The sequence below is a fragment of the Carettochelys insculpta genome, chromosome 18, assembly GCF_033958435.1.
Source record: "Carettochelys insculpta isolate YL-2023 chromosome 18, ASM3395843v1, whole genome shotgun sequence".
NCBI lineage: Eukaryota > Metazoa > Chordata > Testudines > Carettochelyidae > Carettochelys > Carettochelys insculpta.
The window spans coordinates 26,158,669-26,173,810 of NC_134154.1; the positions used below are offsets into that span (position 1 = coordinate 26,158,669).

The 15,142-nt window shown below is 43.1% G+C and overlaps 1 protein-coding gene across 2 annotated transcripts in view; it reads left to right on the forward strand.

Moving 5' to 3' along the window:
• Nucleotides 1–15,142, forward strand: part of SETD1B (SET domain containing 1B, histone lysine methyltransferase) — a 77,403-nt gene that overhangs the window by 29,435 nt on the left and 32,826 nt on the right. For both annotated transcript variants that reach the window (XM_075012590.1, XM_075012591.1), the window contains exon 7: nucleotides 11,996–12,763. In XM_075012590.1, the coding sequence (XP_074868691.1) occupies nucleotides 11,996–12,763 (768 nt within the window). The remainder of the gene's footprint in view (nucleotides 1–11,995; nucleotides 12,764–15,142) is intronic.

Sequence of the window (15,142 nt, forward strand, 5' to 3'; positions counted from 1 at the left end):
AGTAAACTGGTATTCCTAGTGTCAAAAGAAGCTGAATGTAAACATTAAGGGGCTCTTCCTTCCTCTTTGGAAGCACTAGCCTTAGGCATTTCCCTGCTGTGATAGAGCTATTCTGCTACTTATTCAAATGCCCAGGTGAGCTGAGGCAGCTGACTGCCTCCAATATTCTCAAGCACTCTTCTGTGGTTTCTCCCTGAATGAAACACAGTCTAATTAGGAAGCAGCACCTGAGCCTGGCACATTGTGAGACACAAACATGCACCAGAGTGGCATTTTTTTACACACCAGGTAGTCCTAGGAGTGAGCTGTGGTTTTCTGGGGAATTGTTCCCTCTATTCCTTTGTGTCATCTTAAGGATTCCTCTGAGTGTTTAAGAAAGCATCATAAATTAGGATGGCGATATTTGATTTTTTTTTCTTTCTCACCAATAAGATGCTCTTTGTTTTGTATGAGTAATTTTATCATTGCTATTGTCTCTCTGTTTGTACTGCTTTGTTGCTGTACACTGTTCCGAATGGCAAGTGATTTGTGCAAAAACTAGCTTCAAGCTGTTGCTAGTCTAATAACACAAGCACAAACAATCTAAAAACCTGCATACATGGAGTGAGGTGTACTCAGCAGTTAAAAAATGAACAAACAAAAACTCTAGTGTATTTAAATCCTACACCTTTAGCACACGATAACATCTGCATGGGGGTTGTTAATTAACTTAATCTACTCTCTCTCTCTCTCTCTCTCTCTCTCTCTCAGGATTTTCTTTTTTTAACTCTTGTCCAGTGATTTGATTTAAAAGATGCTGTGTTAAAAGTGTAGATGTAAATTTGGCTATTTACAGTCTTCCAATCTTTAAGCAGTTGAGTTTTTGAGAGTATTCACAGTGATTTAGTTACATTATCATGATGTAATCTTGTAACTTGTGTGTGTGTGTGTGTGTGTGTGTGTGTGTGTGTGTGTGTGTGTGTGTGTATATATATATATATATATATATAGGCACTTTATAGTAATCCTGACTCCAAAGAGCTGGCAGTCTGAACCCAAAAGTGAGTCCATATGGACAATCTGTACTAATGATGTGTGGTGAAGTTTTAGTCTGACACCGCACTCTGGCTTTTGCAAAGCAAACTCTTCTTTGAGAGTGGCAGATATTGAGTCAGGAGGCAGTTCTGCAAGTAAGTTGTGTCATGAACGATGTGGGCAAATGAGGCAAAAGGATCTCCTGAAAGGGGAAGTTTAGTAAAGAATAATGAGTCTGATGTAAATAATAACAATAATTATTGGTGTAACTGCAGATGCATGCATGGTATTGTTTGTTGTCTACAGTATGATGAAGGACATAACTAAGAGATGTGAAAGGTCTGGGGGAGAGAGAGTAACAGAACAATTGTAGCTTCTGTGTGCCTGTTTGTTTGGTCCCAGATACCCTCTAACATCCTGGTTTTCAACCTTTTTTCAGTTGTAGACTCCTAAAATATTTCTGGTGGCTATGCAAACCGCTTTGGAAATTCAAAACAAAAAGCAGTCAAGTAGCACTTTAAAGACTAGCAAAATGGTTTATTAGGTGAGCTTTCGTGGGACAGACCCACTTCTTCAGACCATCTGAAGAAGTGGGTCTGTCCCACGAAAGCTCACCTAATAAACCATTTTGCTAGTCTTTAAAGTACTACTTGACTGCTTTTTGTTTTGATAGTGTATAGACTAGCACGGCTTCCTCTTTGTTATGCTTTGGAAATTGTAGATGTAGTCTGCTGACCTCTAGGGGTCATGGACTACAGGCTGAAAGCCTCTGCTCTAGAATATATGCATCTTTGAGAGAAAGATCTGTTTTATGATCTCAGTTTAAAATGTAGGAGAGGTTTTTCATCAGTGTGTTCTTGAGTGTTTCAGCCTCATGCCTGATGCTACCACACCAAAGACAATTACTAATTGCATCTGCTCTCCCATGTCCTATTGTTCAATCATTCCACTTACGAAAGGCAAAATGTGTCACTGGGTGCAACGTTCTTTTGTGTATATGTGTATACTTTACAGTTCATCCCTAAAGTAAGTTTGTTTGTGTGTGTGTGTGTGTGTGTGTAAAACTAAAACCAAAACAAGCCCACCCTAAAAACCAGCACATCTGCCTTGGCATCTAACTCTGGACAGCAAAATAAAGTAATCCAGTGTTGTCTGACTCTTCAGCACGATTTCTACACTGCATTTGAATCTGTGCTTAAAGAAAAGAAAAAATGTTTCTCAGTGCAATATTGTTTCTTTGAGGAAGTGTTGCATGTGATGAGGTTACATTCTCAGTCTTGCGTTGTTCTTTTTGTTCTGGACGCTGCAGTAAGAAATGTAGTGACAAGTTTAAAATATTCAGTTCTCTTTCAGATTTCCAGAAGATGCAACTCAGAAAATTGTTCAAGGAGATTTGTATGTAATAGAATCATAGGCCTTTGTTTCTTCTAATCATGGGCATAATGACCTTGGGCTGTTTTCTTTGTAGAATGACACTACACTGTCATGCTTATGGCAGGGGGGAGCCCTACATGAACCCTGCAATAAAGGGCAATAATAGCTTGATGCAGTGGGTCACAATCAGGAGTATGCCTACCCTGAGGGAGAACACAAAGGTCTTACAGGGGTCTCACCAATTCATCTAGATATTTGCTTAGGTTTACAACAGGTTATATAAAAACACTGAGTCAGTAAAAATATTCAGCTAGACAATGACTTGTTCATATAGCTCTGTACACTCAAATTTAGGTACGGTATTTCTATTCTGCTGATGTATTTCATAATTATGTGGTACAATGAGAAAGTAAGCAATTTTTCAGTAATACTGTGCTGTAACACTGTAATTTTTTCATGTCTGATTTTGTAAGTAGTAGCTTTTAAGTAAGGTGAAACTTAAAAGCACACAAGACAAATCTCACTCCTGAAAGGGATACAGTAGTCTGGAAAGGTTCAGAGCCCACGCATCTAGTGGCTAGGAAATTGAAGGGACTAGGGTCTGTTCTTGACTCTGCCACTGCCTTGCTGCGAGCTTTTAAGTCAGTTGTCTTGGAAAGAGTCTTCTTAACATTTAAAATTGCTAAGATTTGCTATGTCCTTATTTAAATGTGGACCCTTCATGGCATTAGTCAAAGATTTCAAGGCCAACTTCTACCTCCATAGTTCTCATTTGTCAACCTGTGCATAGGAGAGCACATTTGGGCTTAAATACCTCACAAAAGAGCATTCAAGTGGGTAAAAGTAGTATAATTTATTGTTTGAGCACACTTCTTAAAATCAGACAGTTGTGTGAGCACTCTTAAAATCAGTCTAGATTTTGGTTCCTTTTCCTGAGGTATCACCAGAAAGATAAATCTTAGTGCTACATTTTCCTTTCTGAGGATGTGTTTTGCTGGGGGAGAAGTAAAAGTAAATTTGTTCCCTCATCTTTTTGTTTTGAGCATCAGCAGGAACAGACAATGGAGCTTCTGCATTTTTCAGGCAATGATTTGTTTCTTTATTAATATTAACCTCATGCCTCACAATGACTGCTGTTTTAAACTTCATTTCATTATATTGGTGCTTGATCATTCAACTGGGATTGCTCACTCAGTGCTATTTACTCTAGGGCTGTACTGGAGTCGTGGTTCATGTTTGGTGATATGGGTTGTCTAACACAAATGTGTGACTTGATAAACAGAAAGTTTAAGTGAAAGTAGCTGGCAGCTGGCAAATTCTGATAACATCCAACTGAAAATCTTGACACAGATATCTGATGAGACTTACTTATTTGAAATTAGTGCTTGTATAATCCTCCTGCAGCAGGACAAATATAACATGGACTATTCCAGTGCAGACTTCCAAATACAGATCTTGCCTCTGTTCATGAGATCTCTCTTACAACTCAGAGGAGAAGTCAGTCTCTCTGGCTTCATCTTTGTGCTTGAAATGACTGAAAAGGATACCAGTCTTGCTGCAAGAGCCTTCTGTGGGAACCTTCAGGAATGGTCAGAATAGGAATAGGGGAGTGAACCAGGCCTGCCGGCGGGGGTGGAAAGGAAAGAAGGGGCAGTTCCCCCGCAGCCCCTTTGAAATGCTATGGCAGCGCTGCTCTGGCGGTGCTGAGAGCTGACTGCCAGGTCCCGCTCCTACCTCGCCTGGGTCCCAGAGCAGTTGTCAGTGCTGCTGCATGGAACCTATTTCAACTAAAATTGATAGAGATTGAATGGGATTCAGATTTAGGTCACCAACTGGTGACTAATTTTGATCTTTAGTGACCTAGGTTAGAACAGGTACCCTAGACATAAGGGGCACCAAATTCCATCACCATTCACCCTGATCAGACATAGGATCTTAGGATGTTGTGTTCCGTTCTCTTTGCTCTGCCTCTGTGCTGACAACGCGCTGCATCAGTCTCATATGGGACATTTGGCATTTTGGATTGACAATACATGAGGCCATTTAAAACCAGTTAAGCTGGTCTGTCTGTCCAAAGAGATTTGCATTCCAGGAGAGCTTTGAAAAATTTGGCATGCGTATAATTAAATACTTGTTTTGCCAGCTCTTACACGCAAAGTGACATTGGCACCATGGATGACTCAGAAGTGCAACACACATTAGTATAGTTAGAAATGCCTTTTTTTTGGCAGGATTGACTTCTTTTGAAGAAATTGATAAACTACCCTTTTGAAACCCAGGACCTTCAGGTTTTGGTATAAGATCAAGGACTGATTTAATCTGGTTTTGTGATAATGGAGTCCCCATGTGAACTGCATCTGACGAAGTGGGTCTTTGCGCATGAAAGCTCATGCTCAGACATTTTTGTTAGTCTGTAAGGTGCCACAGGACTCCTCATTGCTTTTGCAGATCCAGACTAGCATGGCTACCCCTCCGGTAGTTGACCCCAAGTGAACTGTTCACTTTTCCTCATGGAGAGAATGAGGGTTTTGTAATTCCAAAAGGGCAGCAAGTCTGGAGAGAGTGAGTCCTCAGCTGATGCCAGAAAGACTTTCATTTTTTTATTTGCTAGAAACAGCTGACTATGATACATTCATATATTCAGGATGTTGAGCAAAGGAAACTTCATGTAACATATAATATTTTATGACATTTTCTGTGTCTCGTTTTGATTTATTTTCCTCTTTGACTAGTTTTCATTTTTTCTTTTATTCATTGATGTATCTATTTCTTTTAGTTTTTTTACAGTGTCCTTTTAATTTTTTTCTTCTTAGACTGACTTTGTGTATATTTGTCCTTTTAAAAATAGGTCATCATTCAGTTTTGTTGAAACCTTCTTTCTTCTAGATGGTATTTTTTAGTGTTCACATGTCTCCCTAATCAAGGGTATTGTTTTTCCTCATCTTTCCTGCTCTTTCTCTTGACTGTTACCATTCAACTTTCTTCTCTCTCTTTTCCTTCTCCCTTGGGATAAAAATTGGACCTCAGACCCTGTTTTCTCACCAAATGCCAGTGATTTACAAGCCCTGATGTTTTCAGAAGGCTGGACAAATATTGTGACTTTCTATACACCGTATCATAAATGTCAGAAGTATTTACAGTGTTGTATGCAGTGGTGGTGTAGCTAGGTTGGTCCCAAACATATTAGCAGGACAGGTTGGGTGAGATGCTATCTTTTATTAGACCAACCTCTGTTGGTGTGCAAGACAAGCTTTCCAGTTTACGCAGAGCTCCTCTCCAGGTCTGGTGAGATGCTCCTCATCCACCTTATCTCTCGGAAGATAGTAGCCTTCCAGTCTTACACTGGACCTTCGTGTATTTCATTTCGGTGCAGGTAAGCCAAGTAAAAGAGAATAAAGTCTGGTGTAAGAGCTGGTGGCCACTATGACAATTTTTCCTTTTAAAACAAAAACACACACAAATTATAATAATTTATGTAGTGTTTTTTTCAGACTCAATAAAAACAGCAACATACAGTTGTCTGTGGTCTTTACTGTAGTGTTTCTTAGATTTTTTGAGACCACTAAACAATAATATTTTTTAATGCAGAACACCTATGAATTTTTTCTTTAAAAAAAAAAAAGTCAGACCAAAAGAAACCAAACAGCAACATATGCAGCAAAACCAAAATGCAGTAATTTAATCAGGTATCCTAGCAATGGAAAAGTAAGTAACATTGTATCTGGTTTTATTAATAGAAAATATAGACCATCAATATATGGTAGCAAAAAAGTATAAGATGCTCATGGCACGCCTGTGAGTTGTTCATGGAACACCAGTGTTCTGTGGAACGTAGTTTAAGGAACACATCTTTACTGGACCTAGACAGAATAGAAACACAAATAAAGTGCTTTGTATGTTCTTATAGACTTGAGTGTTAATAAGTCTGCTTTTTTAAAAAGTTACATTTCTATGTTTGATAATAGCACTTTTCACAGCAGCACACTTGTTAGCTAACTGGGAGGCGGTGAAAAGTGGTATTAGCAAACATACAAATATTGCTTTTCATATCAGACGTACTCAGCCCTGTCAAGGCATGGTGCAAATTAAGTTTTGGATGGGGAGTCAGGCAGTGGGGCCAGCAGTGGTGGTCTAGATGGGTGAGGGACTGGCCCTGGCAGTGGGGACCAGGAGCAATAAGGGGAGGGGATGAGTCTGAAGCCCAGGAGTGGAGTGATGGAGCCCACTTCTGTGCAACCAAAGCCCAGAGCCTGAACCCCCATAATCAGAGCCCTCAGCTACAGCTCACTCTGTGCTGCTAAAGCCTGCCACCCTGTGGGTAGGGCAGAACCCTGAGCCCCATCACGCTGAGGAGGATGGGGAACTCACCACCGGTTGTCTACTTCTACAGTGTTTGTAGCTCAAGAGGAGGGCAGGGCCCATCCTCTCCTTGCAGCACCAGGTGAGGGTCCACTCTTTTCCCTCATCCCCACGTCTGTCACCACCAAGGAGGCTGTGGCCACCTTTTGAGAAATGCTGACCTAGAATGACCCTCTAAGGCTATGTCTACAGTAAGTAAGAACATCGAAATAGCCTACTTTGAAATAGGCTACTTGGACGTGTATCGTCTACACATCCTCCAGGGCTGGTGCCGTCGACGTTTAACGTCAAAGTAGCAATGGAGAACGTCGAAAGGAGATGCCCTGGAAGGAAATGTGGAGCGTCCACACACACAAGCACTCCCCATCGAAATAAGGGGCCAGCAAAGCCTGTGGATGGGGTCACAGGCTGGACTACCCCTTCTGGGGCAACAGTAAGCCGCTCCATTAAAGGGCCCCTCCCAGACACACTCATCTTGCACAGCACGAGGTCTGCAGAGCTGACAACCAGTTATAGACCCTGTGCACACAGCATGGACTCCCAGCTTCAGCAGCAGCAGCAGCCGGAAGACCTGGGCTGAGGGCTGCTGCACACGGTGACCACAGAGCCCTGCAGGGGCTGGGCAGAGCGTCTCTCAACCTCTCAGCTGATGGCCGCCATGGAGGACCCCACTATTTCAGTGTAGTGGGATGCAGATTGTCTACACACGCCCTACTTTGACGTTGAACGTCGAAGTAGGGCACTATTCCCATCTTCAGGTAGGAATAGCGATTTCGACGTCTCGCCACCTAATGTCAATTTCGGCGTCAAAATAGCGCACGGCACGTGTAGACGCGACACGTGCTATTTCGACGTTGTGATAGCTGCTTCAAAGTAGCCGGCTAGCGTAGACGCACTCTAAGAGTGTGTAGAATGTTGGGGAGTTCTGGATGGCGGCTGGCCAGTGAGCAGGTTTTGAGTTATAATGTACACAGGCCACCGTCTGGTGGTGCTCCTCCTGTGCGGATGCTGCCGATCGTGGTGGCCCAGCCCTAGCTGTGCTCCAGAAAGAAAGTGCTGACTCAAGCAGGATCACTGGGGTTAGTGCAGTGTATCGGAGATGGAGAAGCAGGAGCCAGTGAAGTGACATCTGTCCATCTGTTGAGACAAGTTTAAGCTGCCTCCCTTGTTGAAGTGGAGGACTGGGAGAAAGTCTGTCTAGGGCGCACCGAAAATGTGGTTAAATATGGGTCCCAAAATGCTTTCCATGAATTTTTCTCTGCCTTACACTGTTACTCCACTGTGAGGACAGAGAGGTGACCTTCCCCTGCAGCTCACAGCGTGCTCTGCCAGCAGAATACGAAGTCGGTTCTTGCTTTGTTCGGTAACCTGAACGTACGCGATTCCCTTGGGTTTCATAACCAGCAATTGATATTTTGCATTGTGCACCTTCTGCATTGGATCTGGGTGTTCTTTAACAATACCTTTCATGCTTCGCTTGTTGAAAAATGGTCTAGTTCCAAGTAACCACCCTTACACCTGACACAATCTGTCCTTTTCCTTTCCCTCCTTTGCCCCCTTTCACTGGAACATTGTTAAGCTGAAGCTGCCGAATTCCTCCTCATTCCTGATACATGAGACACAATCTGCTACTCCCTGAGCTGTCAGAATGGGCTAGTGGGGGATTTTTCAAAGTGTATTCGACACAGTTGGAAATGGGAAGTATTCAGGATGAAGAGGGCAAAAATCAAATTCCATTGTAAGTTTAGTGCTTCGGGCAATTGTTTTGGACCCCAGGCAAACTTTATTTTTCAATTTTAGTAATTTTAGGATTTACAAAGTACATCCATCATAGACAGTTGCCATGAATGTACAGAGTTACTAATGCAGGACGCTGAGCACTTTCAGAATTCTTTCCATGCCAACTTTACTTGGTAGCGCTGTGCTAACAGGTAGGACTGCCAGCCCTCCAGGATTGACCTGTCGTCTCCAGGAATTAAGATTAGTCTTTAATTAAAGATTATGTCATGTGATGAAGTCTCCAGTCTCCAAACTGGCAATCCTACTACTATCAGTGGACAGGGACAAACCATTATTACCTGTGTTTCAAAACAGAGCGGGGCAAATTTCTTTTGACTAATACCTTGTTTGCCAAAAATGCATTTTCCCATCAAACAAATATACTTGTGATTTTGGATTGAATGGAGCAGTTTCAGCCAAATAAAAATGGAGGAGGGGCTTTGAAAAGTGAGTGTTTCCTTTTGAAATACAGTTGGATCAGTTAAATGAATAGAAGGCTGGAAAAAAGATCTGTTCTAAAAAGAAAAAATATATACTCTTCTCTGTTCCCCCTTAAGCAACCTCCTTCTCCCCTAAACTTCTGATAGAATTAAATGTTTTATTCAAACCCAGTCTTTTTTTGTACAGCTGTTAGAGAATTGAGCTACTGAAAAATCAATTATTTGCTTTCTTTCTAAGGCACCCAGTAAGTAGGTGATTTTTCAGGAGACAGGCTCATTTTTGTAAATTATTTGTTTGTGAATAGTTGGGTCTAGAGCGGTGTTGCTTAAACTTTTTGAGACCACAGAACACCAAACAATACTACTACTAATGTGGAACACCTTTGAAAATTTTCTTCTAAAAAACTGCCAGACCAAAAAAACCCCAAACAGCAACATAGACAACAAAAACAAAATAAATTAATTTAATCAGGTATCATATCAATGAAAAAGTAATATTGTATCTGCTTTAATAACAGAAAATATGTATCATCAATGTATTTTTCCAGATGCTCGCAGCATACCTGCGAGTTGTTCATGGAGCAGCAGTATTCCACGGAATACAATTTAAGAAACACTGCTTTAGAGAAACAAGGTGGGTAAGGCATTCTCTTCTGTTGGTGAGACAGAGCTACACAGAGGTCTTCTGCAGGTCTGCGGGTTGATACTGATGTAATCATTCTGCAGTTTGAGTTAAGGAAAGAGTGACAAAAGAGGTGCACCGCGAGCTGAAGGCTTAGGAGCATGCTCTTGCGAGTTTTGAGCACGTCCTGCTCTCTGGTGGTAGTAGCTGGACAAGAAGTGTCCTTTGATTAAAACCAGCCTAATGATTCTTGTTTCCATAGTATATAATTGGTGAGTTCCTTGTAGTCTCAATGCAGTCTATCCAGCTCTTTTGCCAACACCATCATCCACCTGTGTGCAAATATCCCAGTTAAAAAAAAAAATCCCACAAAAATCAGAGAACCCACGAATCCCTGGACTGTTGTGGCACAAATACAGCCCCAGCTACTGTGCTTCAGCAGGTTCTTCATCTTTGGCTTTGTGGGGTGGTTTCTGTATTTGTGTCTTTATTTTAGAGCTTATGGCAATGTGCAAGCTGTGCGTTCAGCCTTTTTATGCACTGCTGTTATGAGGAAGAAATTGCTGGCAAGAAGTTATAAGGCAGTGGATCTGGTCATGTTCAAGAAGTGGATGCAGAGGGAAAATAGATGATAAGTGATGCTCCCCCCAGTCAGTGTTGCCAGCTGGAAAAATGGAGCCCGAAGTCTTCAGGTATTGTCGCTCTGCCCTAACTGAGATCTTGTTAATAAGCAGCTTTGCTCTGATCAAGTATTCTAGAAAACTGCCTGTGACAGTTGGATGCCTGTTCCACCCCCTATATTTTGCAGCTGGAATTTTTAAGTGCGCGCGCGTGTGGTATTTTTGTTGTTGTTTTGTTTTGTTTTTCATCTTTTTATATTTGCATCCTGTGTGACTCCAACCTTAAAATGTCTTTCCAGTATAATAGGGGGTTGTGATACTGTTTGCTGAGTGCAACTATGTCTAGAATGGATCTAGCTGATGGGTTGCTGTTGTGCGGTATTTAATTTACAAGGGCAGTTCTGGGTGCTCTATGAATCTTAAAGCACCCAGGTGCGCTGTATGTGCTAATCCATTTATGTACTAGCACCATTGATTTGAATGAGGTTTTTGGTGAGGGTAGAGGTGGAACGTAGGTTTTGCATGTTATACAAAATAGCATATTTCATGTGGTCTGTAGAATGTCTGTTCAGAAACTTGGGCTCCATCTACACTTGAAGATAGGGGTGTGATTGTCTTCTCAAGTAGACATACTAGGGCTCATTCTCATTGAGCTAATGTACTAAAAATGATAGTGTAGCCACAGTAGGGCATGCCAGTGGCATGCACCCCTGGGGCTGGGGCAGGTTTGCCATGGGGCACCTACCAGAGTTACCATATATGAACTTTCAAAAAAAGAGGAGACCCCTGAGAGGGAATGTATTTGTATTAGTATGAGCCAACATACAACATGAGTTGCTAGATACTGATACAGATACATCCCTCTCAGGAGGTCTCCTCTCTTTTTATCTGTATCAGTATCTAACAACTCACGTTGTATGTTGGTTGATACTGATACAGATAAAGTCCCTCTCAGGGGCGTCCTCTGTTTAGAAAGTTCAAATATGTTAACCCTAGAGCCTGCCCAGTGTCCATGTTTGGTGTTTCCTTTTCCACTGCAGCTACTGCTATTTTAGTGCACTAGCTTGAAGAGAGTTAGTTCAGTACCTCTGCTCAAGCTGGGAATCCACATCCCTTGCTCCGGGTACAGACGTTCTCTGGGTCAGCATCCCTCCCCATTCCCTTATCGCTCTGAGAATTTTGAATTCAATCCGTGAGGATCAAAGACAATTGAAAAGTAGATACAGAGCTCCTTTCCCAGCCCGAAACACTTTGTCATAAGGTGTAATTGTGGCAGTGGCAAACATTAACGTGAAGCTCACATCTCTTCTGACTATTGAAGTCAATATGTAGCTGCTATGGTCTGGGCATTATGATTTTAAACAAATAGAAACACTGACTTGCTGTATTGCATAAAGTGGCTTAGTTACTCGTTTCAGTTTTGTTTTCTCTCTGTCTGTCTGTAACAGATTGGGTTTCCCACTGATGTGCTGTTGTGGGTGCTTAACAAAATTGGGGCAGTAATTGCTTTGTTGCATGGAAGCAGAGTTTTGCAATTCAGGTGGCTCGTGCCGTTCACGGCGAGGAAGCTTCTGCTTCTGCACTTCCTGGAGGTTCCGTGGGTAGTCTGACATGAGACGGAATGGCTTAAATGAAACTCCGTGTGCTCAGTGGGGCACACTTTGCAGGACGTCCCTTGCCTTTCTCCCGTGGTGATTACAATGTCAGTAACGTAGCTCTTTCTCCAAGCAGCAAGTGTGACGGTAACTCACGCTAAAAGAATGTATTTCTTTTCCTCTTTCTTCCAGGGTCAGCATTCTTCAGGGGAAGACATGGAAATATCCGACGACGAAATGAATTCTGCGCCCATCACCAGTGCAGAATGTGCCAAAACCATTGTGGTGAACTCCTCCGTTAGCAGCTCTGCTGTGATGACTCAGACGATACCCATGCCCCCACCTGGGTTCCCTCCCCTTCCACCGCCTCCTCCACCCCAGCCAGGCTTTCCAATGCCACCACCTCTACCACCACCGCCTCCCCCGACTCATCCAGCAGTCACTGTCCCTCCCCCGCCCCTCCCTGCACCGCCTGGGGTCCCACCGCCTCATATCTTGCCTCCTCTTCCTCCATTCCATCCTGGCATGTTTCCTGTCATGCAAGTGGACATGATAAATGTCCTGGGCAACCAGTGGGGCGGCATGCCAATGTCCTTTCAGATGCAAACTCAGATGCTGAGCCGCATGATGCAGGGGCAGAACACGTACCAGTACCCACCTTTTATGGGAAGCCGCATGCAGTTTGTGAATCTCCCTCCCTACCGTCCCTTCTCAATGGGGGCAGCTATTGGCCGGGGGCAGCAATGGCCACCGCTGCCCAAGTTTGACCCCTCGGTCCCACCACCGGGCTACGTGCCGAAGAAGGAGGATCCACACAAGGCTACTGTGGATGGTGTCCTCTTGGTGATTGTGAAGGAGCTAAAAGCAATTATGAAAAGGGACTTGAACCGGAAAATGGTGGAGGTGGTGGCATTTAGAGCCTTCGATGACTGGTGGGACAAGAAGGAACGTCTAGCAAAGGTAGGAATTCTTAATGCTTCATACCTTAGATTTGTGTAGGTGGTTCTGGAGAAGGGTTTAAAGTGTTCCAACGTTAGGGGGAGGGTAAGCAGAAATGTGCGAGGATCATATTAGAGGGAACTTAAGGATGAAAATCAGGAAATGGTCCTTAAGGGTAAGCAATAAGACTATATAGTACCTTTCCAAGGAAAGAGGTGGATGTCTCATTAAAATTATATTGGAAGGGATGAGTCCTACACTAAATTCGATCCCACTGAAATCAGTGGGGAAAACTCTCTTTGACTTGAGTCACACCAGGATTTGGCTCTAGATGGTCTAATAAACCTGTTCCTTAATGTCTAGGATCCCATAGATAAATGCCCTTTGTTTGTGCTCTTCCTGGCTACACCCTGCACAGGCTAAAGAGTGAATCTTCTACAGGACTAGTCACTTGTGGAAATGTTTTGTATGTCCTGTTATGAATCTTCTTCTTAAGGGTGTTGTAATTCTATAAGCATTATCCTCTAGTGCCAAAGGGGTTACCTGTATTCTTTTATTAGAGCAGTGTACTGGTTGGGGTTGCTGCTCTTGAAGAGAAAGCCAGGTGAAGAACATTTTAAGTACATACCTATGAAACGCCTTCATTTTGGAAAACCTTAGGAAAACTTTCAAAAAATGGAGAGATCTCCTTTCGCTTTAGAAATCATGGCTCATCACCCCCTCCTGCATTCATTTTCCCTTTCTCCATCAGCACAAGTTTTGCAAAGCCTAAAGATCAAAGAGCTTGGTATTTTTTTTCCCATTAACTTACTCAAACTTGCTACAAGCATATATTTAGTCCTTGGCTCTCCCAGCTTGCTCCAAGCACTTCATTAGAGTCAGATTTTTAGACCATCTGGACAAAGTTTGAGAACTTTTGTTAGCTTTTAAAATAAAATTGGACCTTGGCTCCAAAACCAGAGCCAAACTTGAGGCAAATATTTGAAAGTTTTGCTCCAACAGCACCATACTTTCTAATGTCAGGCTTCTCTTCAGGGAAGGTTACTCAAAGAGCAGATGTTTTTATTTTTATTTTGATAAAGATCTGTAGGCATGCATTACTTTGTGCCAGGACTTTTAACCTGCTTCTGGCAGATGTGTGCTTCCCAACTCCCCAACACAGGTGTGTGACTGCTGTTAACATGAAGGCTATGTATTTGGGTTGTCAAATCATTAAAAAAAATTGTGATTCATCACCCTGTTAAACAATAATAGACCATCATTTAGTTAAATACTTGTGGATGTTTTCTACATTTCCAAATATTATTCTTCACTTCCTTTCCAGCTGTTGAGTTCCACCCCAGATATTTGCTGCATTTTAGTTCTTGGTTAAACGTCTTGGATCCAGAATCGAGCCTCCCTCTTTGATTAATACCCAAGACACTCAATTCCTGCCAAGAAGCCTGTATCAGGGACACACTCCTTCATGTTAACAAGGGAGTGAGTGGAACACAAAGGTAGCTAGTGGGTTCGTGAAGGAAAATGGGATAATTAAGAAGTTGGTTTAAATGAGACCAAATATAAGCGACTGTGGTCCCATGAAGTTTGTCTGCAGTGACCAATCCTGGCTCTCAGTCTTCCGTGCTGTTATTTAGCTCTAATTTACCCCAAGTGTCTTCTAAAAGCCCAGTCGGCTGTGGAAGTGTTTGTTGGTAATGTGCCAGACAATATTGACTTCCTGTGGTCTAGCAAATTCTCTCATTCGTCACAGGTCAGGTCCCAAGGGTACCAGACTAAAGAGATTCAACTTGTACCAGTTTTGGGCTACGTCTACACGTGAAGCCTACATCGAAGTAGCTTATTTCGATGTAGCAACATCGAAATAGGCTATTTCGATGAATAACGTCTACACGTCCTCCAGGGCTGGCAACGTTGATGTTCAACTTCAGGGTCACAGGGCAGACTCAACAGCAAGCCGCTCCCTTAAAGGGCCCCTCCCAGACACAGTTGCACTAAACAACACAAGATCCACAGAGCCGACAACTGGTTGCAGACCCTGTGCCTGCAGCATGGATCCCCAGCTGCCGCAGCAGCAGCCAGAAGCCCTGGGCTAAGGGCTGCTGCCCACAGTGACCATAGAGCCCCGCAGGGGCTGGAGAGAGAGCGTCTCTCAACCCCTCAGCTGATGGCCGCCATGGCGGACCCCGCTATTTCGAAGTTGCGGGACGCGCAATGACTACACGGCCCCTACTTCGACGTTGAACGTCGAAGTAGGGCGCTATCCCCATCTCCTGATGAGGATAGCAACTTCGACGTCTCGCCGCCTAACGTCGAAGTTAACTTCGAAATAGCGCCCAACGTGTGTAGCCGTGACGGGCGCTATTTCGAAGTTAGTGCCGCTACTTCGAAGTAGCGTGCACA